This window comes from Alexandromys fortis, unplaced genomic scaffold (assembly GCF_014885135.2).
Source record: "Alexandromys fortis isolate MF-2015 unplaced genomic scaffold, M_Fortis_MF-2015_v1.1 scaffold_6, whole genome shotgun sequence".
Classification (NCBI taxonomy): domain Eukaryota; kingdom Metazoa; phylum Chordata; class Mammalia; order Rodentia; family Cricetidae; genus Alexandromys; species Alexandromys fortis.
Window position 1 is genome coordinate 12,748,294 of NW_026067902.1, and position 26,873 is coordinate 12,775,166.

Here is a 26,873-nt window from a genome sequence, read left to right on the forward strand (position 1 = left end):
TGTCTGGCATTACCACCCAGAAGCTATGGAACCTTGTATAGATTACTCTCTCTGAACGCTGGCTTTTCGTCCCATAGAATGGGAATAATTTCACAAGAATGTCCTGAGGATAGATCAAAGTACAAAATGTCAAGTTAGAACGGTATTCACCGTAAGGGCTTGGCTAACATTAGCCACCACCACAAACACCATTGTTTATTGCCATTCTCTCTACTGCCGATTTGGTCCAGCCTCCCTTCCTCTTAGTTGGATAACTCAAAGTCCTCTACAAGAACTCCTTCCAGAGGTATTGTTGTGTCACTTTTAGTTCCTTCCCCATCCAGTTATTTTCTAAAAATCTTGTCATTAACGTCTCCTGCTGTCCTGTTTTCTAATTGCCCGTCTTTTAAACTACGGCCATCCTCGTCAGCAACTGCAGCTCCACCGCTAGCAGCAGCGGCTAGGCCGCAAGAACCGCAGCCTGAGGAAGTTCTGTTCCCTCAGTCACTGGCTCTTTCAAAACTACCAAGAGAACTTATCTAAATCTCTGTCCTGCTAAAGAATTAAAGGTTTAAAGGTTGAGGTAGAATCCTGCTTCCCAGAGAGGCTGAATAGCAAGCAGCTCACCTAGCTCCCCTCCTCAAGTCTCCCGAGAGTTCTCATGCTACGCCTCACCCCTCCTTACAAACCCTTCTCCACCTGGCTCTCCCTACTACTTCCTGTCAGCTAGTGGCTGATGCAGTCTCTGGACCACAGGTGAATTTTATTTAATCATTAAACAAATGTTCCAGATTCTACAATAGTCTCCACTTAAAATCTTTCAGTAGCCGGCGGTGGTGAGGCACGCCTTTAATCCCAGCACTCGGGAGGCCGAGGCAGGCGGATCTCTGTGAGTTCGAGGCCAGCCTGGTCTACAAGAGCTAGTTCCAGGACAGGAACCAAAAAGCTATGGAGAAATCCTGTCTCGAAAAAAAAAAATCTTTCAGTAATTTATCCTTTGTTCTCCTGGTGTTGCCTTCCAGGGGGAAGGCTCCCTATGAGTGCACTGTTTATCTGCCCAACTTCTTACTCTGCCAAGCAAGAAGTGGAGTCACTTACCTAAGTTTGGAAGCATGACTGGCCTCAATATCCTGCCCCACCCTCACCTCCCCAAGAGAGCAAGCTTCCTCTAGAGAGATAATTTCTGCTCATCCATGGGTAGGCTCTGCCCTACTGTGTGGAAGTCCTAGCACGGCTCAGCTTCACCTATGATGGTATGTTTCATCATTAGGGCTAATTAACTAGCTGACTAAGACAGCAGGCTTTCTTTTGGACCAGCAGCCAGCTCCTAAATAATGACATGGAGACTTATAACTCTCCTTGAATAATGAATGCTCTGCCTTAGCTTAGATTTGTTTCTTGCTAGCTCTTATAACTTAACCTGTTTCTCTTCATCTATTTTTGCCTCAGGGAGCTATACTTTTCTTTTTTTCTGTATGTCCTACTTTCATTGCTTCCTCCATGGCTGCCTGGCTGGCTGGTCCCTGGGAGGTCTCTCCCTCTTCTCCTTCATTCTCCGGAGCCTAGATTCCTTTTCCTATTTACTGTCTCTGCCTGCCAGCCCCACCTATCCCTATGCTGCCTAGCTATTGGCTGTTCATCTTTTTATTAGACTAATCAGGTGCCTTAGGCAGGCAAAGCAACATGTCTTTACATAATTAAACAAATGTAACACATCTTTGCCTAGGTAAAGTAATATTCTACAGCAGACTAATGAACTAAAGTCATGGCCGCTAGCTTTGCTTTTTACTAGCATCAAAAATGTCACATTGATTCCCCAGGTAGCTCTCTCCTCCTTCTTTCGTCCTAGTGGTCTATGGTAGAAGTCTCGTAAGAGGACAGTGGGGAAAGCTTTCAGTGCTGGGTCAGAAAGTGAGCTGATCCAGAATTTGCGCCCCAGTAGGCTGGCTCAACAAACAATATGACTAAATAGCAATATGTCTGGTTGAAGGTCTTCTGAATATCGTTTTGGTTAGGACAATAGGAACAAAAGCATGTTTCCCTTTTGACTGAAAACCAAAAACAAAGACATATTTAGAGCGTGTCTGTGAAGGGTGGCCTCGTTCCTTGCCCCTGTCTAAGCTGTGCAGGTTTCACCATGTGATCATGTCACAGCGGTGTCCACGGAATGATACAATCATTACTGTATGTAAAGCTGAACACAGAGTAGAACATGACCATAGGTTCTGTTTGGCATCATCACTTCATCCTGCAGAACCGGCTCTTCACTTGTCCAGAGTCCAGGCTTGTAGGAGAGATTCTTTAAAATTTTTACTATGGTTTTGACACTCCTTTAAGCAACATGCAAACTTAACCTTTGCATTAGTAACTTAAATGAAAAATATAAAACAATTACGTTTGAGACTTTTCTTTCTTGCAGTGCTGGGGGTTGATCCTGGGGTCTCACACATACTAGGAGAGCATTCTGCCACTGAGATACATCCCCCAGTCCTGGAAGACAGGTTTGATTAATTAATCCTTTCTCCTTGACTTTCCTCTTCCTTATTGTTTTATCCAAATTCCCTGTCCAGTAAAACATCACGAATGATTGACAATGGCAAGGCCTCCCTTCTCAGCCAAACACACTGCAAGCCAGTTACTCCATTGTACAGTGCTCAGTTTCAGCAGATGGGATAAACTGGCATCTTTTCTAAGCCCTCTAAACACTCACCCCTGTGGCATAGAGCTGGCACCTTAATTCCTGATAAAGTTTGGTTATTATGTTTTCTTGAGAGATGGTGCCTGTGATTACCTGGAGTTGAAACAAGTCCCACCAACACCCCTATCCCCCCACCCACCTTCCATGAAATCTTATCCTGGCTGGTGAGATGCTTAGTAGATAAGGGCCCTTGCTGTCAAAATTGGCAATCTGAGTTTGATCCTTGGGATCTACATGGTGGAGGAGAGAACAGACTCCTGAAAGTTGTTCTCTGACCTCTACATGCTGACCTTGGTACACACACACACACACACACACACACACACACAAACACACACGACTAATAAGAATTAAAACAATTAATACAAATTATTTTAATTTTAAAAATTTAACTAAAATATAATTACATCATTTTCTCCCTCTCAGCCATCCAATCTCTTCCGTATTCTGCCATCCCACTCCCTTTTAAATAAATGATATCTTTAATTAGTATTTAATATTCTTTAATTAGTATTGTTACATGTATATTTAATAACTGTATAATACAACCTGTTGAGTCTTTCTAATGTTTCTTATATATATTTTTAAGGGCTGACTACTTGGGATTGAATAATCATTCAGGTCACTTATCTTTGAGGAAGACTAATTTCTCCCTCCTCTCTTGGCAGTTTTTAATTGCCTTTGGTCTTCACCTAGGGCTGGGGCCCTGTGTGATTTCCATCAGCCACATTGTCATTGTTCAGCTCTTGTTTAAGCAGCCACACTGTTGGGATCTCATGGGTGTAGCTTCCCTGTGGTATCTAGAAGACACAATCTTGTCCTATACTTCCTGTTCCTCTGGTTCTCATAATGCTTCCACCATGTTTTCTTGTTGCTTCCCGAGCCTAAGGTGCAGGAATTGTGGGGATATCCCAGTTGTGCTTTTCTCTACTGGTCTCCATCTGCTATGATCTCCATCTGAAATTACCTGGTGCGAGTGAGAAGGAAACACGGAACATGTAACAAACCCACTTAGGAGTTTATTAGAGGGTGTGTACAGGCCTGAGTAAGTCAGTGTGTAGAGAGAGAGCAAGCTTGAAGATGGCGCTACCAGCTTTTAAAGGTGCCTAGGGCATGTGCACAGCGGGATGATGTGGCTACGTCATCCCCCAATGACGGAGCTCACAATGTGTGCAAGGACTCACATAGCTGCGTCATATGTAGATGATGCAACCATGCTGCACGTAGGTCACGTGGGATCCTTTAAGTTTCTTGGAGGGCTGTTCCACACATGTGTGGGTGGCCCTGGAACCTGGAAGTGTCAGCCATGTGTGACTGAATCATTACACCATTTATTCTTTGATGAGGGGTGAACTCATCTGTAGCTGTAAGGATGACTATTTAGAATGCAGCTAGTTTAGGTACTGGTTTAGGAAAGTGGCAGCAGCATGTCCTCCTCTGAGATCTCTGATCTCACTAGCCAGGCATGGTTGTCTAGGTTTACAGTACCAGGCATCGTTCCCCTCCTGTGGACCTTAAGTCCAGTTAAACAGCTCCTGGTTATCGACAAGACATCGGCGCTACGATTGCGCTTTTAGAGATATCTCGCCATACTGACCATTATGTGATTCATATGCATAATAGCTCACGTAGGACTATTGAATGTTCCCCCACCCCAGCAGCTTGCAAAGCATCTTCCAGTTCCATGAGCGCTAGTCTACAGGGAGGAGGCTTTCTGGTGAGATCAAACTTGAGAGCTCCAAGTCTTGCTTCCAAAGTGTATGATATCTTCAGCAATAGAGACTTCTCTTCAACTTCTGGGAGGCAACCAAGGAAGCAGCAATAGCCTCTGTTTGTTCTAGAAATCTCTTGGACTCCCCTGACTGACTACTTGAGAGGAGGTTTCTTATGCCTGTTGCTAGGGTTTGGTTTATTTAGATAGTTTATGGGTCTTGGGTCTTGGAACCGTTATCATCCCAACTGATATAATTTCATTTAAACTACACAGACACACACACACACGCATGTGTGTGTGTATTATATATAATTAAGTAAATATAAAATAATGATTCCTTATGACTTTTTCAAACAACCTTAGTGTTACTTATATATACATAATTCACAATAAATGCTATTCAGCTCTAAAGAAAAATTAAACCACAAAATCTGCTGTTAAATTGATGGAACTTGAAGGTATCATATCGAGTGAGGTAACCCAAATCCAGAAAGGGAAGTGTTGCGTATTCTCTCTCACCCGCATCTCCTGGCTCCAGATCTTTAGATGTGAGTATAAGCCACAGTAACAACGGAAATGGGGAAAGCAAAGAGAACGTGGGAGGAAGGGGGGCAGCACTAGAGAGGAGACCGGCAGGAGAGCGCTTATGTGAAGGGAAAAACAGGGAGGCTTTAACTGGGGAGTGGGAGGACCTTTGTCCTTGCTGTATTGATTCTGGACTTTATCATGTCTTATTATTCAATCTTGTTATTCTATCTTTGTGGGCAAGATAGAATTAAACTACATGGGAATGTAGATAAATGGACTTACAAATGCCTAAATAAAAATTAATATATTTTCAAAGATTCATACGGAGATGAATAAAACATATTCATTACAGTATATATAGAGTATGTGTGTACATATGCACATGTGTGCTACCTATGTTTGGTCAGTTATTTTTGAGACAGGGACTTTCACTGTATTGTAACTTGACAAGTAGGCTTAGATCCACTGACCAGTGAGCCCCATGCACCTGCCTGTCTCTGCCTCCCCAATGCTGAGATTACAAGCGACACCTTTTCCCTACCCCTATTTTTGGACTTGGGTTCTGGGAATCAAGTCAGACCCTTGTGTGTCAAGGCAAACACGTTACTAATTGAGTTTCTCCCTAGCCCCTTGTATGTCATATAATGACCGAACAGAGAGCTATATCAATCTGAAAGGTCATTGGTTACATCCCAGGCTTTATTGTTTCACTAATAATTTCTTTTCCTGTGGACTTGTCCTTTTTTAATGTATTTGTCTTTAGCTTTATAAGAACACATAAAACACATGCATTTGAATCTTCCTGACAGCACAAAGTTGTAAGGCGTCTTTAATGCTTTTGGTAATGCACACGAGTTAAAATAATGGTTTAGGGACACATGAAAGACGTTTCATATTGATATTAAAACTAAATGCTTAGGAAAGAAAACTGATTTAATAGAAGTTTTTATAGTTTCTTCCCCATTTCCGTGATTACTGTGGGTTATACCCACATCTGAAGATTTTGAGTCAGGAAATGGAGGCAAGGGAGACCATGGAACACTTACCTTTAAGTGTATCTCCTAATCACCCTCAGGTCATTTCAGGTGATTTAAACTCAATATGGAAACACAGTGAGGTGCAGTTTCCACCACGCTAATGGAATGTCAGGGCAGGTTCAAAACACCCGATAACAAAGCCCTGCTATTGGCCATGTTTGTATTTTGCATTTGGATGTAGGCACTGCATCTTAGCACAGATGTAGAGAAGTTGGGGTGGATTCTGCAAAGGGTGGCCAGGAAGGGATAGCTAGAAAAGGTCACCGAGAAGCAGCATTCAAGTATTGTAATGTGGTCGCCAGGAAAGGCCTCAGACTTGGCGTTTTTGACTCGAGGGCCCGTGCCTTGGCTTAGAGCAAGAGATAACAGTGAAGATAAAGATTGTTTCCAGTAATTCCATTACTAAGGACAGGCTACCTTGCAAGTATCCCAGAAGATGTCCAGAGGTAGGAATTCCTTGTCCTACCCACCTAACCCTGCTATCTGTGGCAGGCGAGAGAGCTATCTCCCTCCCCTTACCAACTGCAGCTCTCAGGGAAGCAGGCCCTGCACCTTGCCTGGGCAGCACAGTAGAGCTGTCCCTGTTGATAGGGGCACAGGTGAGCTGGCCCTGAGAAAGTGAGTGTAGGAGGTCTGGCTCCACCCCTCATCTGCCCTATGGTGGTGTTGGCGAGGAAGAGATGCCCCCCTCACCACCTGTGACAGCTGGAGAGCTGGCCCTGAGGTCCTAAGAGTGAGAGAGCTATTCATGACCCTCACCAGCTGCAGTGTTGGGGACCAGCCTTGACAAAAATCCCTCTTGCCAGGGTAGAGGTGTGGGAATTTAGAAATAGCATAAAGAATACGAAGATGTGAATGAAAGTAATAAAATGGAGAAACATATAGGATAGTATCGGGAGGGAATTCCAGTGAGTACTGAAATTCGCCCACAGTTAATTTCCAATTGCTTAAAATACCCCTGGCCTCAAAAGGTAGGAGTAAGACAAAAGACTGCTTTATGATGACACAAGGACATGAACAGACCAGTTGAATGTCCTGGGAGACGTCCATAATTAAACATTCAGTTGCTAGAACAAAACAAATCATGCTCACACCCTAGACCGAAACCTTCTGTAGGCAAACCACTCCCTGGGTGGAATCCAAAGTTATCTCCTTAAGGGAACTGGAACTTAGTTGGAACTTAGTTGGACTTAGTTTGAAGTAGAAACATATCTACTTCTCTATTCTTGAAATTCAAGATCTCTGGCTATTAGCCACACTTGTTGACAATAACCTTGAGTGAGCAGAACTCTCCCACCTAAATCTAGGTGGAACCTTTGTTTGGGGTAGAAACACAATAAATGTGAAGGACTAGAGGTAAGTTCCAACTCTCTGACCTTTGGTCAAGGTTGAAATAGTCTCACATTTTTGGGCCTCCACATTGCAGCACTCAGGACAGCAGCCCCTGCACCTCTCCTGGGCAACACAGTAGAGCTGGCCCTGGTGGTGTAGGTGTGGGTGAGCTGGCTCTTAGGGCATGAAAGCAAGAGAACCAGCCTTGCCCCTTTGCTTATTGCTATATAGGGTGAACTAGTAGTGGCAATGCTGGAGAGCTCCCCGTGGTGGTGAGGATAGGGGAGAGCTGGCGGTGTGATCAACTCTGCTACTCTCCAGGCCCAGAAACAGGGCATCCACCCCATCTGTGATCTGCTGGAGCATGAGAAGGGGCAGGTCCTGCAGATGCAAAACTGTAGGAGCTCCACAACATAGGGCAACAAGAGGAGTCCCAGTGAGGGCCCAGTATCGATGTAGTAGAAGCCAGAGGCCTCGAACCAGACCAATGTCTCTTTGCAAGAAACACTGGCAAATAAAGATATTTGGACTCACTGGGTCACACTGCAGCTTCCACGACAGGATTTTCCTTTCTTTTTCTTAAAATTTATTTTATTTTGTTTTGGGAAGCAGGTTGCAAGGGCAAAGGGTGGATACAAAGGGATGGGGAGATGAATTGGATGGAGATGCATGATGTAAAAGACACAAAGAATAAATTTAAAAAAAAATTAAAAAAAAATCCAGTGTCAGTTTCCCAAAGGGTGATAGATCAGATTGATCATCATTCAAATGCCCTCAGTCTGTGCACCCCAGCACGAGCTCAGGGATACTCAAGCAAGACAGCGGCACTCCTGCAATATCTACCTAAGAGTGCATAAGAAGGGAAAAATCTCAGAAGCCAATTTGTGTGTGATAACCCATGGCTACATGGGTGATCTGATACTGGGTCATTTTGCCTAGAGTTAGGGCAGTGTTTTCTTGGCAGATGTGATGGTCTTGGCTACGTGGAGCTTAGGACTTCCTAGATAACTAACTGCTCTGGCTTGCTGTGGCATAGCAGCGCCAGGCTTGTATGTGGAAGAGTCATATCGGGCAGTGCCTTGGTCCCAAGTAACATGACGCTATCTCTTTTTCAGGACAATCGTATCCATACGTCCAAGTACAACGTTCTCACATTCTTGCCAATTAACTTATTTGAACAGTTCCAAAGAGTGGCGAATGCCTATTTCCTTTTTCTCCTGATACTACAGGTAATCTTTACACTGTGTTTCTTCATTATCTATCTGTTGAAAGTACTTGTATAATTCTAAAACATAAGTCAGTTTACTCAGTAAACATTCATGATTGCATAGGACCACTCTTAGAGTTTTAATAACATTAGAGTTTTAATGTTATCATTGTTTTTTATCTTAAAAATAGAGAGGGCTAAGAATAAATAAAGCAAAAATAGTGCCTTTATCGTAGCTTAAACACCTAGGTCATTTTAATATGTATCTTTATTTGAACCATATAGAAGTTTAACAATTGCTACTCATGGCCTTCTTCCTTTCCCTATCAATTTTCCCACACTGACAGGGCAGGGTTCCTAAGATTACAGAGGTTGTGGAACTTCAAATTTCCTGTTGGTCCAAGAACAACAGAATATTGTGTTTGTTTATAGAGTAAATGATGCCTAATATACGTTATTTCACTGTAGGGTGACTTTATAGTTTGGAGTCACTAACTAGTCAATAATAACCTCTTCCCATTTAACTAAAATCAGGCTTAAATGAAATGTCAACTTTTATTGGCGTTTAGGGAAGGAAAAAGGCATATATCAAGAAAGATTTATACACACATCAGTTTTTGTTTTGGATGATTTAATAAATCAGATTGATAGACCCAGAAGAGGTTGCGCTATTTATAAGACCTGTGAGATGACCAGTGTTGAGTAATAAACTCTGTGTGTTAATCTTTTGATGGTAAGTGCTAGAGATCTCTTTTAGCCTCAGCAGACGATGTATATATGCCAAGCTTTATTTTTTTTTCATGTGTGACTGGATTCAAAAACAGTAGCCACTGCAGTAGGACATGGGCATGGCTTCTCTTTCTGTTTCCTTCCATACTGTCAGGTCTTACCTATCTGGTATTCCTGCCAGCTTCGCAATCTACCTTTCAAGCTGTCTAGCTCCTGTGAAGGAGGAAAGGAAGTGGGGGGAGAGAGAGAGAGAGAGAGAGAGAGAGAGAGAGAGAGAGAGAAGAAAATATCACTTTTCTGTTGGTATTAGTTCTGACTTCATCTATCTCCTAAGCTGATCACTGTTGCTCAAAAATTTGGTTCAGTTATTATCTTGAGCATGAGTCAAAACCTGAATCAGAATGGAGTCAGCTCACTCAAGGTAAAAGAACTGAAATTGGAGAACTGGAAAGCTCCCTAAGCAAAAAAGATACAGTTGAGAATAAGTGAATACTGACTGTGCATAAACCACAACAAAACAACACACAAAAACAAAACCCAAACCCAAGCCAAACCAGACCAGACCGAATAAAACCAACCAACCAACCAACCAACCAACCAACCAACCAACCAACCAAAAGAGCCTGATGAATGAACAAGCTGCTATTCATGAAAGGAAATGAAGACCCAATTTCTCTCCACAGTGTCATTGAATTGCTTTTGGAGTCTTGATGTGAGCGTTCATAGCATTCTAGAATTTTGAATTTATTTCTCTAATGGCATTCTTGCTTACAGTCTTAGGCCTTTGTTCACACAATTTTATATTCGGGACATTTGAGATGGTTTGGTTTACCATTACTTATTGGTGAATATCTGGGAGCCACGGAGGAGAGATGATGGGTAAAGTCACAGATTAACAAGAGCAGAGAATGGTGGGATTTTCTGCTACCCACCCAGTGTTTCTGCTGAACCACCCAGTGGTTTTGTTTTCTAATTGTGTCTCTTAAAGTTATTTTTTTTAATTAGCACGAGAGAACATACTATATCTATGCAGCATAGTGTGAGAATTCAGACCATGCGCACAATGTGCCTTCAAGTCATGGAAGCAGCTTTCTGCATTCCCAGGCATTGGTCAGTTCTTTGTGTTGGGAAGCCTTGAGCACCTAGCTTTTTGTTAAATAAATATTTATTTATTTATTTTATTGCATTGGTGTTTTGCCTGCATGTATGCTTGTGTGAGGGTGTTAGAGCCTCTGGAACTGGAGTTACAGATGGTTGTGAGCTGCCATGTGGGTGCTGGGAATTGAACCTAGGTACTCTGGAAGAGCGGCCAATGCTCGTAACCACTGAGTCATCTCCCCAGCCCCTTAAACTCCTGTATTCTGGTTGCTTATTTGTCCTACAGTCACCTAGTGTGATGTAGGACACTGGAGCTTGTGTCTGTTACTTAGTCCTCAGGGATTTTTTTTTGAAGTTTAAAAATTGCACAGAATCTGTTATATAAAATTGATTTAGTTTTGAATTATTTATGGGACCTATTTATAGTCTCTACTGGACCCTATCCTGCCTAACAGCCCTGGAGGAGATCCCAAGTGAATGTGATTTGATTTGAAAAAAACAAAAAATGCTTATCTAAGAGGATCACATGATTATTATTGTGTTTGTTGTAGGTGGTAGTGCTAGAGATACAGGCACAACGAAATAGTGTGGGAGTCAAAGAGATCTGGGTGCATATTTTAGCAGTGTGTGTTCTTGCTAGAGTTTCAATGCCTTAGATGCTCGAGCTATAGAATTGGGTTAGGAAAATAAGGACACGATAAGAGCTCTATTTCTTCTGACACCAGGGCACCATTCACAGTGTATTCTGGTGTGCACAGTCGGGGGACTCAGTTGGGGGACTGTCAGTTCTGTGGATTTGTAACCCATGGCTTTGTACAAAATGTTCTAGCATGTAAAGTAATTGAGTTTTCCGAGCATTCAATTATTAAGATGCAAACACCTGTCTAACCTTTGCAAGGGTGAGGAACAAAGGCTCCTCTGGCAAGTGTTATTAAGAGGAGACGGTAACTTATTAAAAACTGAGAAGAGAAGCCGAGGGATCAGCGATGTGCAACAGACTAGCAACAGATGTGTGCTGTGAAGGAGCTCAGGAGCTGGCTTCTCACTTAGCTTCAAGTTTTTATTTATTTTTAATTTTTGTCAGATTGTTGTATTGAGAACACGGGGGCCCTTTGTTTGTCCCAGCCACCCTGATAGCTTACATCTGAAATAATCACACAGAAATTGCATTATTTAAAACACTGCCAAGCCCATTATTTTCAGCCCCTTATTGGCTAACTCTCACATATTAGTTTAACCCATCTCCATTAATGTGTATCGCCACTTGACTATGGCTTACCTGCATGAGTCTAACCAGCGTCCCTCTTGGGCAGGAGAACCATGGCAATCTGCCTGTCTCTGCTTTCTTCCTCCCATAATTCTGTTCTGTCTTCCCCACCTACCTGAGTTCCACCCTATCAACTAGGCCAAGGCAGTTTCTTTAATAACCAATGAAAGCAACACAAACACAGAAGGGCCTCCTACACCACAGATAATCTGAAAATTGGCAGGAAGGCATTTCTCTATATGTTTTGCAGTTGAATGCATGTAATTGAATTGTTTTAGCGAGGTTACTTTTGTACAAATAGCTGAACATAAGCCAATTTATTTATGTAAGTGTTGTAGGTTGGGAGATGTATTTCCCAATTTAAAATGCCTTAAATGTCTGGAAATGCTCGTTTCAGCTCATTCCAGAAATCTCTTCCCTGACCTGGTTCACCACCATCGTGCCTCTGGTCCTGGTGATCTCCATGACAGCTGTCAAGGATGCTACCGACGACTATGTGGGTATTCGCTCCTGAGGAAGCTTGATGTCTCAGTGTCAAACCGGAAGTGGGAACCCAGCCAGCGCTGCTGAAGGGTAGTCAAGCATGAGGCAGAGGGAAAGATTTAGAATTACCAAGTTGATTTACGGGATGTTTTCCCACAGTTGTTGCATGTAAAATTTAAAACAAACCCACAATTTGGTATGAGTCGCTTAAAACAGCCCCCACACATACGGATAGCGCACTTATCTTAATGTGCTACGTTTCTGTCTCCTGATAAAGTGCCGAGCACATTTCAGTGTACACAGTGAACCTATAGCATCTGAGGTTGAAAAAGAGGTCTGATGGCAGTAGAAAGTGGTGCATGTGTGTGCACGTGTATGTACAAACACACACACTTCATTTTGAAATACAAAAGGAAAATTTCTCACTCCTATTAAACTTTATGAAATTGAGACTTCAAGTCCCTGAAAGCGCTCCTGTTCATGGGGTGTGTGTGTGTGTGTGTGTGCGTACTAATATGCTGAGGTGACTTTGTGCGCATGTGAGAGAAACAGGAACTGGTTCCGGGTTGAAGTTCTCAAAACCTGTGTATGGTTGTCTCTGGACTGTGAGGTAAATGGCATTGCTGCCTTCTTAGAAACAACTAGAAATGTGTAAGGATTTAGAGTTGTGGGTCTAGCACACACACACACACACACACACACACACACACACACACACACACACACAGGATTTCCGTGGTGATGCATCTGCCAGGATGAGATGTAGGGAAATGAGTGTTGATTAGCTGTCCATAGACTGCTCAAAGCAAGCGCAAGCTGTGCTCACATTAGACGGATAGCACATTGTCTGAACAGATGAACTGAGAATGAGCCCAGTGTTGCTGTTAGGATCGACAAAGTATGACTTAAGATGTTCTTGCCTGAATTCTGATTTTCCAGTTTCGTCATCGGAGTGATAATCAAGTGAATAACCGGCAGTCGAAAGTACTAATCAACAGCAAGTAAGAAACTCGTTCTGTGGGCTTTTAGTAAGAGCTCTGGGGGCTCCCAAACAGGTCTCAGTGACTGGTGGCTTTCTAGTTTAATAGTGTATATTTCTGTCCTTCTATAATTTATTAGAAATTAATTCTTTGGCAGTTTATTTTTATGGAAGACAGACAGGGGTTCTCTGTATATCTCTGACTGTCCTGGAACTCATTCTGTAGACCAGTCTGTCCTCGAACTCACAGAGATCCTCCTGCCTCTGCCTCCCTGAGTGCTGGGAATTGCTATAATGCCAATTATAGGTTTTTCATATGTAGCCTTTTTTATCCTGAACGGTCTTCTGCTTGCTCCTGGTTTCAGCAGAACTTGTTTCTTTTTTTTCTTCCTTATTTGTTTATTTTTGAGACAGGTTTTCTCTGTGTAGCCCTGGCTGTTCTAGACCTCCCTCTTCATACCAGGCTGTCCTTGCACTCACAAAGATCTGCCTGCTTCTGCCTCCCAAATGCAGGAATTAAATGTGGTTTATTGTATTTACTAATGTGCTGTATTGACTGTATCTTGTATCCTTGGGGTGAAATCATATTGCTTATGGAAAACAATCTTCTTAATGTGACTTTGAGTTCAGCTGGAAAGCATGTTGTTGAAGACCGTGTCTATCAGGGAGATTGGTTTATGGTTTTCTTTTTGTCTGGTTTTGGCATCAGAGGTATAATGGCATCCTAGGATGAGTTTGGTAGTGTTCCTTTCCTATTCTATACAAAAGTTTGAGAAGTGTTAGTATTAAATCTTCCTTAAAAGATTTGTAGAATTCAGCAGTAAAACCATCCATCCCATCTATGGTAACATTTTGGGGGCCCAATTTTGTGCAAGTCTTGTGTAGATGAAGATAGCTCATGAGTGCAATGGTGTGTCACCCCCAGAAGACATCTTTTTGCTGCACATCTCCTCTATCCCCTGGCTCTGACATTCTTTCTTTCCTCCACTTCTATACTGCTTCCTGATAGGCTCTTACACTTTCTGATTGAGGACCTGCAGTAACAACAAACTCAGACATCATGGATTTAGCATGTCTGCTGATAATACACATTGAGTATGTCTCTGTGTATCTTCTAAATGGAAGACTGGGACTCTTGATCCCATGGGAGAATTGATACACCCTCCACTGAGTTACATCATCTTACTTTGATTGTAATGGAGACTTTCAGTTCATACAAGGGAGAAGACAGTCTGAGTACTTTTTACCTCCAGCTATCTAAATTGCTTGTGTATGGTCACACCATTGGGATCACATGTGATCACATTATGGTCATATCATTGTAATCATATATATTCACATTATGTTCACACCATTGTGGATCACTTGATAGTCATACCATTGTGATCACATATGATCATCTTATGATCAGACCATTCCTATCACATATGATTACATTATAGTCACACCATTCTGATTACATACGACCACATTACGATCATACCATTGTGATCATATAACCTGTATAAAGAGCTTGCAGATTTGTAAGGAAAACTTGAGAAGAATAATTTTGTTTTACAAAAACAATGTCAACGAGACGTATTTTCATGAACTTAACAATGAATTTGAAAGTAAAGTCATGGGAAGAGTTTGAAGTGCTGTTTGGATGCAGTGAAAATACAAATATAAAATTTATCTTGACCTCTTCTTGCTAATTCATAATAAAAGTATTTCAAAATAAGTTTCACCTTCAAAAAATTACTTGCATTTTTACAAAGTCTTGTCTTGTTCATTTCTTGGGCAGTTTCTGTTTTTCAGCTTTGAGGACAGAAGGCGCTGCTTGCCAAAGGGCTGACTCCTGTGTGCAAGCCACAAAGTTGTTAGAGTTATTATAACAGTATTCCATCATATCCAATGACCGTGCTGCATAGGTGGGATTTTTAAGGGTTGAATTTCCAAAGGGCAACTGTTTCCCCAGATGAGGACATCTTGCTATAACAGGGAACCATCGCCCCTTCAAAGCTCTGCACACGGAGTCTTCAGTAGCAGCCCTATTTTCTTCTCAGGTTTATATAGCACAGAGACCTGTTAAAGCCCCTCAAAGAGCCACTCACACAATAGCCTCAGAGAGGGGGGAGGAGTTGACCCCTGTAGAGGAGGCTCATATCCCATACCCCTCAGCAAACAATATGAGATTCCAACTTTCCCCCACCTCAGAAATGTCTTCTGGTCTTTTACTCTCCTCCCCCTTCAGTGTTGGGGTTCAGTGCGGCGGGCCCATTGTCTTTTCTCAGCATCTGGGGCTCATGTGTGACCCCACTTTGTCACTAAGTCTGGCTTGAGTCTTTCTTGGCTCCAACTGGACCCCATTGCTGTCGTAACGAGTGCCCTTATTATGGGCGACGATGGGAGTCAAACAAGCCGCAGATCCCGTGTAAGCTTTGGAATTTGGCTCATTTTTCTTCTTTACAAAAAGTGATAGATTGAGGTTCCCAATTCCCTTTGAAAACCCAAACTCCAAAGACCTTAGGGATGTAAGAATATTAACTTGAGAAATATACTTTTGTTCAGTCTGAACTCAAGGCTGTCTACAGCAAAGCAATATCCTGATAGTATAAGATTGACTACTTACCCCCACCAGCATTTCCTCACTAAAACTGTCTATTATTGGATCATTCTGCCTTCAGTTCCCCGAGATACTCTTAATGGGTTCATTTTCTCCATGAATTTTAAATTAACACATGGCCAGTCTACTACGGAGAGAAACTGTAGAAAATGAAGAATATAAATAAAATATAGACGTTTTCTTGATCTTGCTTCCCAGACTCAAGTGATTCATATTTCATGCATCTGTTGCACTTTTCTGTTTCCTTTGCCTTTGCTGTTTCTGTTTCTCTCCACTGTGCAATGTTCTCTTTGGATACAATTGCCATTATTCTATATTCTGCTGCCTTTGTAGCCTATCTGCCTCCCACCATCAGAACCCATGGGTGTGGCCTTATTTGAAAGAAAATTGTTTTTTGCGGTATAATTAAGTTGTTGAGATAAGGTGATGCTGGATCACGGTATGTCTTAGACTCAACCGCAAGTCTCTTGGGATAGAGAGAGGAGCACCATGTGCCCATGAAGGCCTGTATTCAAGCTACCCAGCCCCACAGCAAGGAACTCAAGGGCCACCAGAAGCTATCAGGGAAAGCAGACCTCCCCCCCCCCACACCTCCTCCAGCCTCTTGAGGGATTCTGTTTTTGCTGACACCTTGCTTTCAGGTTTCAAGTTTCTGACATAGAGAATAGCATTCTTCTCTTTTAGGCTACACATGCAGGGTGATTTGTTACTACAGCCAGAGAACGCCTATAGCAGGCCAGTGACTTCTAGATTAGATCCAAACACAGGAGAAGCTGGGATATGTCCTGGCTGAGAAAATGACTGGCAGGTGCGACTGACCAGTTGTTAAAATAAGGAAACCCGAGGAGAGCCGTGGATGGGGGAACTGCCTGTTGCTGGAGGAATGAAATGGACTCTTAGCAACGGAGGAAAAATGGTACAGCATGGCAGACAGCTAAAACTACCAGGCTGGCTTGGCTCTAGTCACCGGCATGGAGGGCAGAGATGGCCCATGGTGCCTGTACTACAGACCTTGCTCCCCTTAGCAAGGCTTCCTAAACTGTAGGGCTGACAGTTCATATTCACCCCTGGTCTCATCTGGTGTCCTTGTCCCTTCCAGGCGTGTGTGTTCAGATTGGCTTCCCCTTCACACTACTAACTTTAAGGCTTCATTTCAAATCAAATGCTCTTCTGGCCGGCTGCCTGAGGATTCCCATGTGTGGCGCTGAGACAGGCAGGGGGATGAGGCCCTTGCTTCTGGAGAGGGGCCTGGAAACCATATGAACTGTAAATAGTTTTAGAATATAAAAAATATTGTTTCCTGCCAAAAGGAAAGAACTGTGTCCCCCCTTTCTAGACTTAATTATGAAGTGTCTGTTGGAAATTTCTGGCCCTGATTGCAGCCTGCTCACTGTCTCTATCAGCGTCAGTGGAGGGGTGTCTGTCGGCTCTGCAAACACTGGCTCAGTAGAACTATAGTCTGGAATCTGGGAGCCTGGACTTACATTGCTAGGTGCCTGATTTCAGAGGGAAATTTGCTTTCTTCCACATAACACTTCCTGCTGGAATTTTAACAAACAAGTAGTATAGTATATATTTAAACATATAGGAACAAGACAAATTAAAAATGGGGAAAGGGACATGTCCCCTCCTCCATATGCTGCGGGCACCAGGGTCTGTGCTACTTTTTGTCCGGATGGAGAACTCAGCAAGCATCTGATTTTCTTGGTTGGCCTTTCTGCTTTTACACTCGACCCTTCATTACAGAAGGGAATTTCGAAAGACTTATTTTTCCTTGGGCATTAATTCATGCGGCTAAGGGATTGCCACTCTTTCTGCAGCCAGCCTGGCAGGGATGCCCGTTCCTACTGTGTTGGGGACTAACTGTTGCTTCTTCGTTTTCTTTCTTCATCCCCTCTCTCTCTGTACCTGCAGTGTATCCCTTCTGGCATCCCGTGTTGTTGAGTTCATTTCCGGGGCATTTATGCCATCCTGCTATCTGACGTTTATCCTCTTATCTGAACGAATGGATGCAGCTTTCCAACAGCATCACCATGACTTTGAGCATTAGATTTTAAAAGCCTGGGTCAATCTGTTAAGTGTGGAGATTGGTCTTGCACACCTGATTTCTAGTTTTCCAGCATATTTATCTGGTTTTTTTTTCATTTCTTCTTTTTTCTGTGACTTGCCTATTTATACTCATTATTTAACATTGACCCTCATTTCTTTGTGTTCTGTGAGGGAATATATTTTAAACATTGTCTTCTAAAAACATTCCTCCTGTAGAAATCAATATTGTATTCTAGGGTGTTACCTAAAGGTTCCCGTTGGCTTGAGTGGCATTTCTCCATCAAACACATTCCTATTTTAAAGCTTCTCCACCCACTCCTGCCAGAGTGGCCTCTGGCTAATCTCGTCTTTCTAGCACCCCCTCCAGCCACACCAGAACACTGGCCTTCTCAGAACTCCAACACATTCTTTCCTTCTAGCTCTTCCCATCAACTTTTGTGCTGCCATGGCAACCGTAAATGCCACCGTAGTGCGCAGCACTTCAGTCTAGAACTCAGTCCTCTTCAGCACTCTTCCTTGTCAGCCTCTTAAGAACTGACTGATACCTCAATCCCTTTCTTAGTTCAAGCTTGGCTGACAGTAAGGTGCTCCTTATATGTGGAGTTCAGGAGAACACACTCACCTTTTCAGCTAGCAGGGTGCCTTCAAGGCACAGATTATTCTGGAGAATCTGGAAACAGAAGAATGAAGGACATGATCTATTAGAGATGCAGCTTGACTCTTTGCCCATGTGAAATGTAAATCTGAAATCTGTTCTTTATAAAAAAAAAGAACAATGCTGTTCTTCTCCAACCTGGTGTGTTTTATGTCGTAGCCATCCACAGCGCCCCTCGCTTCTTGCTTTTCTCTGTGTTATCTCTCTCATACTGTCTTAGGTCTCACCAGTAAGAACAGTCATATGAAAGTGTTTCTTACATTTGTTCCAGAGCTAACTGTGTAAATGCGTACACGTGTGTGAATGACTATACATGCATCGTTACTCCGCTCAGCAAATATCTCCCAAACTCACAGCATGGCAGGTGCACTCCTACAGAAGCAAGTAGCCAGACAGCCTTAGCCTGCTTTCCAATGAGAAAGATAGTCATGTGAATAAACAATGTGATTTCAGGTTCCCCATGTCTGAGTGAATGGCTCCACCCCAATGCACGTGTGGTCAGCACCAACTGGACTCAAGGGGTTATTGGGGTTGGATGCCCTGGGTAGTGGCTGGAGGCAGGGAGTTAGTGGGGGTGGATATGATGGCCTCTTGACAGAGGTAAGATTTTGTTTCAGAGGGAGATAGTTATGGCAAGATCATGGGTAAAAGTCATAAGAAGTGTAAAAGCCCCAGATTGGAAATGAGCTGGGTAGTCATAAGGTCCCCATCAATGCTGGGGTACTGGATAAAGGAGAGTTCTGAGGGGCTAACAAAGGCCAGCTACTATTTTTATGTTTTAGACAGGGTCTCGTTCTATAGCCCAGGCTGTTCTTGAACTCACTGTGCAGCCTAGGATAGACTCAAACTTGTGGTTAGCCTCCTGCTTCAGAATTCCAAGTGGTGGGATTACAGGCATGAGTAACTGTGCTCAGTCAAGATACATTTCTTATGGGTAATTGTGAAGAATGCTAACTTCAGTTTTAGGTTACGTGTCATGAGAGGCCACGGAAGCCTTGGACATGGAAACTGTAGGGAAAACATGGACATTTCTCTGGTTGCTCCATAGATACTGGATAGCAGAGAAAGTCAGGTTATATCCAGGTAAGATGGCAATGTCATAAACTTTGCTTGTATTAGTGAAGGCCGTAAGCATGAGTAGGATTATCTATCATCTATCATTGATCTATCACCTATCTATTGCCTATTTATAATCTATCTATATATCTTTAAAAATCTATCAATCAAATCTATCAATCATCTATTTATTTATGTATATATATAATTTATGTGTATGTAATTTATCTACCAATTAATCAATCAATCATCTATCTGTCTGTCTGTCTGTCTTCATCATCACCTTATATTTTTTGTCGGATTTTCAAACACATAGGTACACAATAGAATAGTACAATGAATCTTTACACACACACACACACACACACACACACACACACATATTACCTCCTGATAGCTGTCAACAACTTCTTGATATTTGTATTCATCCTCACATTTTTGGTTTTTTTCATGATTTAATTATGTGTGCAAGTGTGTGCCTGTGTGAGTATACACGTGTGTGTGTGTGTGTATTTGTGTGCATATGGGGGCCAGAAGAGGATGTTGGTTCCCTCGGTGCTGTAGTTACAGATGTTTGTAGGGCATACAGCTTGCTATGTGTGCATTGATATTCACACTCAGTCCTCATGATTTGTGGCAAGTGCTTCTACCTGGAGCCCCTTTCCAGGCCCTACCTCTTCTAGAGGATGAGACACGTGAAAGAGCAAAGAAAAAGGCAGCAAGGCCTTTTAGCCCATAGTTCGCTGACTCTGTTGTTTCTGGACCTGCAGTGAGGCTTAGAAAACTAAGACAGGAGTGTGCAGGAGGAGATCATTCCCTTCTTCTTTGCCAGGAAGCAAAACTGGGGTATGGGTCTGGATCCTAATTGCCTCCTCAAGATTCCCCCTCAGTGACCTACCTTACTTTTGTTAGACTCCGTGTACTAAAAGTTTCCTTGCCTGTCAGTAGCACCACAGGCTGTGACCAGCTCTTTAATGAATGGGTCTTTGGTGGGTGCTTCTAAACCACAGCAGAATGACTAGCAGGTAAAACAAAGTCACCTGAATCTATTGTTCTGGATATAAAGCAGAGAGAGTAGAGAAAAAAGGGCCATCAACCGTGATGAATAAAAAAGTATTATTTATTTAGTTATGGCCGTAGAATCCTAACTGTCATGAGAGAGTCTCTGATTGAATTGGTGGTGACAAATCCTGATGGGAGAAAACACAAACAGTTACCACGGCACCAACAGTGAGCCCAGATGGCTCCTTCAAGGACTCACAATAAAAATCAACTTGCTATCCTTATGACGAAGTGTCTAATAATAATAAAAATAGCCGCAGCACTTTAGATGCATGCATTACTTTACAGTTTAGAAATACTTTTTAAGAATTTGTCTCATTTGAGGGTCACAAATGACGTGGAAGATGACTGTTTAAGCGCCAGCTGGGTTTATGCAATCTAACAGATACTGTGAAAGGCTGTCAGGTGACAGTTCACATGTCATAGATATAAACTCAAGTTTCAGTCGAATTCTTGAGCAAAGTCCCATGGTTGATTAGTGGTAAGGTGTATGCTTTGTAGTCCTACAACATGTACTCTTTTTAGCATTTTACATGGTTTCTGTCATAAGTAGGAAGCCAGTATTTTATTCTTGGAGTACAAAATAAAAAAAAAAATTAACTCCAGCCTCTAATCCTCTCTAAACAGAGTTTTGTATGGTCAGGTATCAAGATTATCTGTTATCTTCAGAAGACAGAGTCCTTTAGTGCAATTTTCTAGTTTTTGTTTAAACGATCCGCTATGACTTGTCTATACATTGGGAACATGAACTTAAACGCTGTTTCTCCTCATAACAGAGGTGCCGAGGATACAAAACGGATGGCCCAATGGACAGATGTATTATCTGGTGCTCATGACCAGGGTGATTTATCCTGGTGCTGAGAGAAATGCGGATGATGTAATGGCTGAAGCCTCAGCGAGAGAAATATTTCACTTGTGACCCCCAGTAAATCCTGATTGAAGTCATGGTTCTGAGAAGACAAGTCTAGAGGGATCAGCATAATAGAGTCCAGGCATATAGTTTCCTGATGAGCTCACTGTACATGGGGGAAGCTTGGAATATCCTGAGGATTGAAAGTTCATACATCCTTTATTAGACGATCCCTCAGCTCTATCAATTTTCTCACTGGACCACTGATGACAAACGCATGGCCAACACTCTAATAGTGAGGTCATTTTTCTAAAGTGCAGGTGCTCTTCATTGGGGCTAGAAGAGTATCCATGTGCTTCAAGTCTTAGAGGTCGAGAATGATTTATATGTATCTATTTAAGAACCAGATTTCTATTTTCCACTATTTCTAGATTATTGGATATATATAGTTTATACCTAATGGCCCTTATAGCCCTGACATGAAGCATTGTGTATAGCTTCCAGCGATGATTCTGGCCATATTAGGGTGGTCTTGAATTCATTAACGAAAGATGACATCACATGTTGGTGGGTGGTCAGCTACTCAAGGATTTTACCCTCCGTTAGTCTGTTTCTGAGGAACTCAAGAAGATAAACATCACAATTTATTTTAAAGTGAATTAAAACATTTTTTTCTTAGAAACTGTTTAGCACTAAATATGACTGCAGATCTAATAAGGAACAAGGTTCATAATCTCTTGGGGTTACTTTTAGTTAGATTTTGTGTTAAGAAATCAGGGATGTTGCGTCCAGAAACATTTGGTTCTCAGAGTAGAGCAAACCATATCAAACCACTGAAAGGTGATTTTTTTTTAATCATTACTGCTGGCATGCCCCATTTCTACACTTTTAAACAGGTCAGATATACTTAATACAGAAAGCAAAGTAAGATGAGCAATAAATGTAGATTTATTAATGGTATGTATTTCATAGCTAAAGCTGGGTTCTAGTTGAAGCCTTGCCACTTACATGTAAAGAAAGCTTTCATGGGGCTGGAGAGATGGCCAAGAGGTTAAGAGGACTGACTGCTTTTCTAGAGGACCCAAGTTGAATTTCCCGCACATACATGGTGGCTCACAACCATCTGAAACTCCAGTTCGAGGGGATCCAATACCCTTCTCATAGCAACAGAATTAAACCAGAACAACATGTTAAAATATATATGTAAACAATGATCACATGGCAGATAGCCCTAAGGGTGCAGGAATGACATACACACCTTGGCAGTAACCAACAGGTATCTAGTCGGACTTACGGCTCACTCAGCAAGAGGGAAATCATGCCTGGGACTGGAAACCTAGCCAACCACCCAGCGCTAGTGAAGTCAGGAATCTGAGAGGAGAACCTACAACCACTGCTTTTACTAAGCCATCACAACCCCTAACTACACTCTGAATATTTGTCTTTATTCCCACGAGTAAGTGTAGTTTTTACCCCTCATCAAGGAAACTGAACTGTGTAACAAATGGACACTGTTAGAGAAAACCACAACTAATTAAAATACACAGTCGTGGAGCCCGGGGCCAATGTAATATCTGCAATATGACAATTCCACCTAAGGATCAGGGAACACTGAAGAAGGGGAGGGGAAGATTGTAAGAGCCAGAAGACCAGGGAATTTGCTGTGAGACTGCATCTTCTAAGAGTGCCAGAAGTTAGAGCGGCGAAGTCTCACCAACATGACTCCCTAAGCAGGAGCTCAACAAGGATGACACCAACGGCCACACTAACAATGACGTGGGACAGTTCCCAAGCCTCATGACTACATGAAGAACTACAGGCTACTAAGGAATGCTGAGACTGGGGGGGAAGAGTCTTCCCTAGGGAAGAGTACACTAATTGGTGATCCAAACCAATGTTTTGAAAACATACATACAAGTAGCATGCAGACTGAGCATATCGTATTTAGGCACATATATGTATATACATATACATGTACATATACGCATGTAATGACAATTAATGAGAAAAAAGATCATGAATTTTAAAGAGAGCGAGGAAGGAGGTATATGTGAGGATTGGGAGAAGAAGAGAAGGAAGGGAAAATGGCGTAATTATATTACAATCTCAAAAAATAAAAGAAAACGTTAAAAAAAAACTTGTATAAGAACACCCCTGTCTCAACACATGGATCTTGCCATGCACGAACAGGCTTCTGAACAGTCCTCTTTTAAGTAACAATGGAACTCAGACCCATTTCACGTCAGCACGTTTAGACCCAGCTTCTCTTGGTTACACTATTCTGCTGAATATGCATGTGATAGCACTTAATACTGCTGAACATGTATGATATATGATGAAACAATTCTACATGGAATATTAGGAGTGTCTGCTGAGCTCTGTAAATAATGCTGCCCTGATCATCTTTGTATGCCCATGTTTACCTTCTCAGATCGTCGGCTCTTTAAAGTGGGATGCCTACGTCAAAGTATGTGGGTGCCTGAATTTTAAATAGATTCTCCAGATAGAGAAAAGATCTCTGAATCCCAAAGATCCCAACTTCTCTGAATCCCAGGGTCTTGTCAAATTCAAGTTGAAACAGGACCCAGCTCAAGGGCTGTCATGAGGATTAGTTAACATAACCACTCACAGTGTTGCTACGGGAAACAACTTTAAACGTAAGACGATTTACATTCAAATTCCAGACTCATAGCAATAACATCCCAAGTGTTACAAAGTGTGTGCTTGTGTGTAAAATAATTGGTTGCATCTGAAACTCAAGTGAGGGTAGAACGGGGAAGTGGGAGGTGTAGAATTTAGAAACGAAACTTAACATAGTCCTAGCTTCTCCCGAAAACAGACACCTTCCACAGAGACTGCGGAGCATCTCAGAACCATCGCAGTTGTCATAAGCTATGCAAGGTTTCTCTACTCCAGCATGCTGTCTGTCCAGTAGACAGTCCCCTGAGCAAGGGGGAAGTCCCCAGGAGAAATAAACAGCAATACTCTGTACCTTAGAGAGAAAGACAAGTGAGGTTCACAAACCTTCCTCCGTTCTCAGAGTCACCGGGCTAGAGACTACGGCCGAGCATGGCACTGAAAAAAAAAAAAAAGTGTTCTAATTTTGGCTAGAGACAAAAAAACAAATGCTACAGCTGAGAAATTTCCAGAACAACATGTACTTGGATCCATATTAAAGAACAATCCTTTGAGCTCTTGAGCCAAATGACCCAGCAGGGTTGACAGTGGGAGGCGCATTTCACGGTTGGATAAATATTTAAATCTATTCTCCAGTCTCTAAAGCAGGTCTGTTGGGCCAGTTCTGAAAAGCTGCCCAGCAGAATTCACCTGGCTTTCTAGGGACACCTCTCCTGTCCCAACAGTCTTTGCTTCTAGGAAGGGATTTCTAAGGAGCAGCAGGAGGACTATTGATTGGAAAGCCAAGCAGCTTTGCATTTCAAGAAGTTTGTTTTGGAAGGCAGGAGCAATGGCGCAGTATCCAGCCGCAGGTGGTCGGTTTCTTCCAAGCCTGACTGGCTTTGGGCAGCCCTGACTCACTTGTCCCCCAAGGCTTGATCCAATAAACACACTTGCTGGTCCTCCTAAACCCTTTGTAAACTTGAAGAGTAGGCTCGGGACTCCATGGCCTACACAAGCTTCAAAGAGAGTTTGCAGCTTGTTGACCCCTGTTCTGAGCCGCTAGTCTTAGGCTGGTAGAATGCCACCAAAGCCACCTTCGGCAGCAGCACTGTGGCTACTGGATTCGGTCTTTCAGGCATTCTTTTGCCACCTGTCTTTCTTGTCCTCTATATAACTTTCCTCTTATTTGCATTTTACCTATTGCCCTAGACTGTTCTCTTTTGCGCTATTGTCTCATTCATTTTTGTCTCGCGTTAAGTGACTTCTGGGATAATGGAAGTGCTGTTGGCTGTTTTTGTACTTGCTAGCTGAGAACTTGAAAGGAATGCAAGTAGTTGGATTTTCCGAGAGACCACGGAGGTGGCATCGAGCTGGCCTCATGGCTGGGTTTCACAGACCCTCAGCCAAGAGTTAGGCATTTTGAGCTTTGTCTAGGTACGTCACTACTTTGCCGGATATCCACAGACAGATTATTTAACCTCTGTGACACCCACATTGCTCATTGGTTGTGAATGCATCCCTGGAATTTCCCATTTTAGAAAAGGCTCCTCTGGTTCTCCTGCTCCATTACAGCATATGGATATAACCTTTGGTAATACTTTTTAGTCTGCTCCATTGCTGAACAAAATATTTCTGTTCTTTTCTCAGGTTGCAGAATGAAAAATGGATGAACGTTAAAGTTGGAGACATCATTAAATTAGAAAATAACCAATTTGTTGCTGTGAGTATTCACTATTGTGTGACTCCATCTCAGATCAGCACAACACACACGGAAGTATTTGCATTTGCAAATTTAGTAAATCTGTAATAATCTAGAGTCACCAAGAAAGGTAGCATTATGCATTATAAATTCTCAATTATAAATATTTTAAAAGACACTGCTTTCAGTGACAAGGTAACTTGGATAATGCGGAGAATGCCATAGAGTAATGCGAATTCTCTCCCTGTTTGTTGCCTTAAGGAAACATACAAATACAGAGCAATTTAAATCAATATGTAAATTATTTATGTAAATAAGAGTTTTAAAAATGCTCCTAAGTACCCTAAATGGTTTGTTTTCATACACTTTGAATGCTATTTCTTAATACTGCAATTAGTGTTCTTAAATGACAACATTTTAGAAGACACTAAAGATAAAATTCATGTTAGGATTCTGAACTGATAAAAGGTGAGTTAGTGAGGATTTTGCACATCAAATTCATCATAATTTATATTTGCAAGCAATCACTTTTTGCAATTTCTTAAGTAAAAGTTTATTCACTAAAATGTAGACAAAAAATTACAGTTAAAGTCAAATTTATAGTGATAAAATGGTACAGGTCAGAAACTAAAAATTAAAATTATCATAGTATAAAATAATATATTAAAATATACTTTAGATCACTTATGAAAAATTTTGAGTTGTGTGCAATTTTTCTGAATCAAGCTATATTGTTAAGGTTGTGATATTTTATGATGGAAAAATATGGCCCTAAAATCTCTTTAAAAGAACAACAACCCGGTTGAGAGTGCTGGACACGCCCTCTCAGAATCAGCTTCCCACCATTGCACCTGTCTGTGCCTGCAAAGTGCAGAGGAGCATGCGCAAACCCTGCAGAGTGCCCAGGATCATGCGCAAAGACTGCACAGAGTGCAGAGGAGCATGCGCAGAGTAGTTTCCGGTGGATTAGCCATTTGTGGACGAGTTCATACTTCAGGTGGCTTTTTACCTGGCAACCTTAAGGTTTTGGAAAATAGCTGGGAACCCAAACAAAAATAAGCAAGAGGTTGTCAGGGCAGCCAAAACAGAGGTCATAAAGTCTCTGCTCTGTGGCTTGGACCCCCTCAACAATGGGATAGTCTCCCAGGTTCTCATTCATAATTGATTTACTTTGATTTCATGTGACTTAAATGACATGTCTGGCTTATTTTCCACTCAATAAAGATT

At 42.2% G+C, this 26,873-nt stretch overlaps 1 protein-coding gene across 1 annotated transcript in view; it reads left to right on the plus strand.

The window, feature by feature from the left end:
- Atp8b4 (ATPase phospholipid transporting 8B4 (putative)) overlaps window positions 1–26,873 on the plus strand; it is a 168,797-nt gene that overhangs the window by 33,497 nt on the left and 108,427 nt on the right. The window contains exons 5-8 of the mRNA XM_050134452.1: window positions 8,404–8,517; window positions 11,987–12,085; window positions 13,012–13,073; window positions 25,595–25,667. Of these exons, the coding sequence (XP_049990409.1) occupies window positions 8,404–8,517; window positions 11,987–12,085; window positions 13,012–13,073; window positions 25,595–25,667 (348 nt within the window). The remainder of the gene's footprint in view (window positions 1–8,403; window positions 8,518–11,986; window positions 12,086–13,011; window positions 13,074–25,594; window positions 25,668–26,873) is intronic.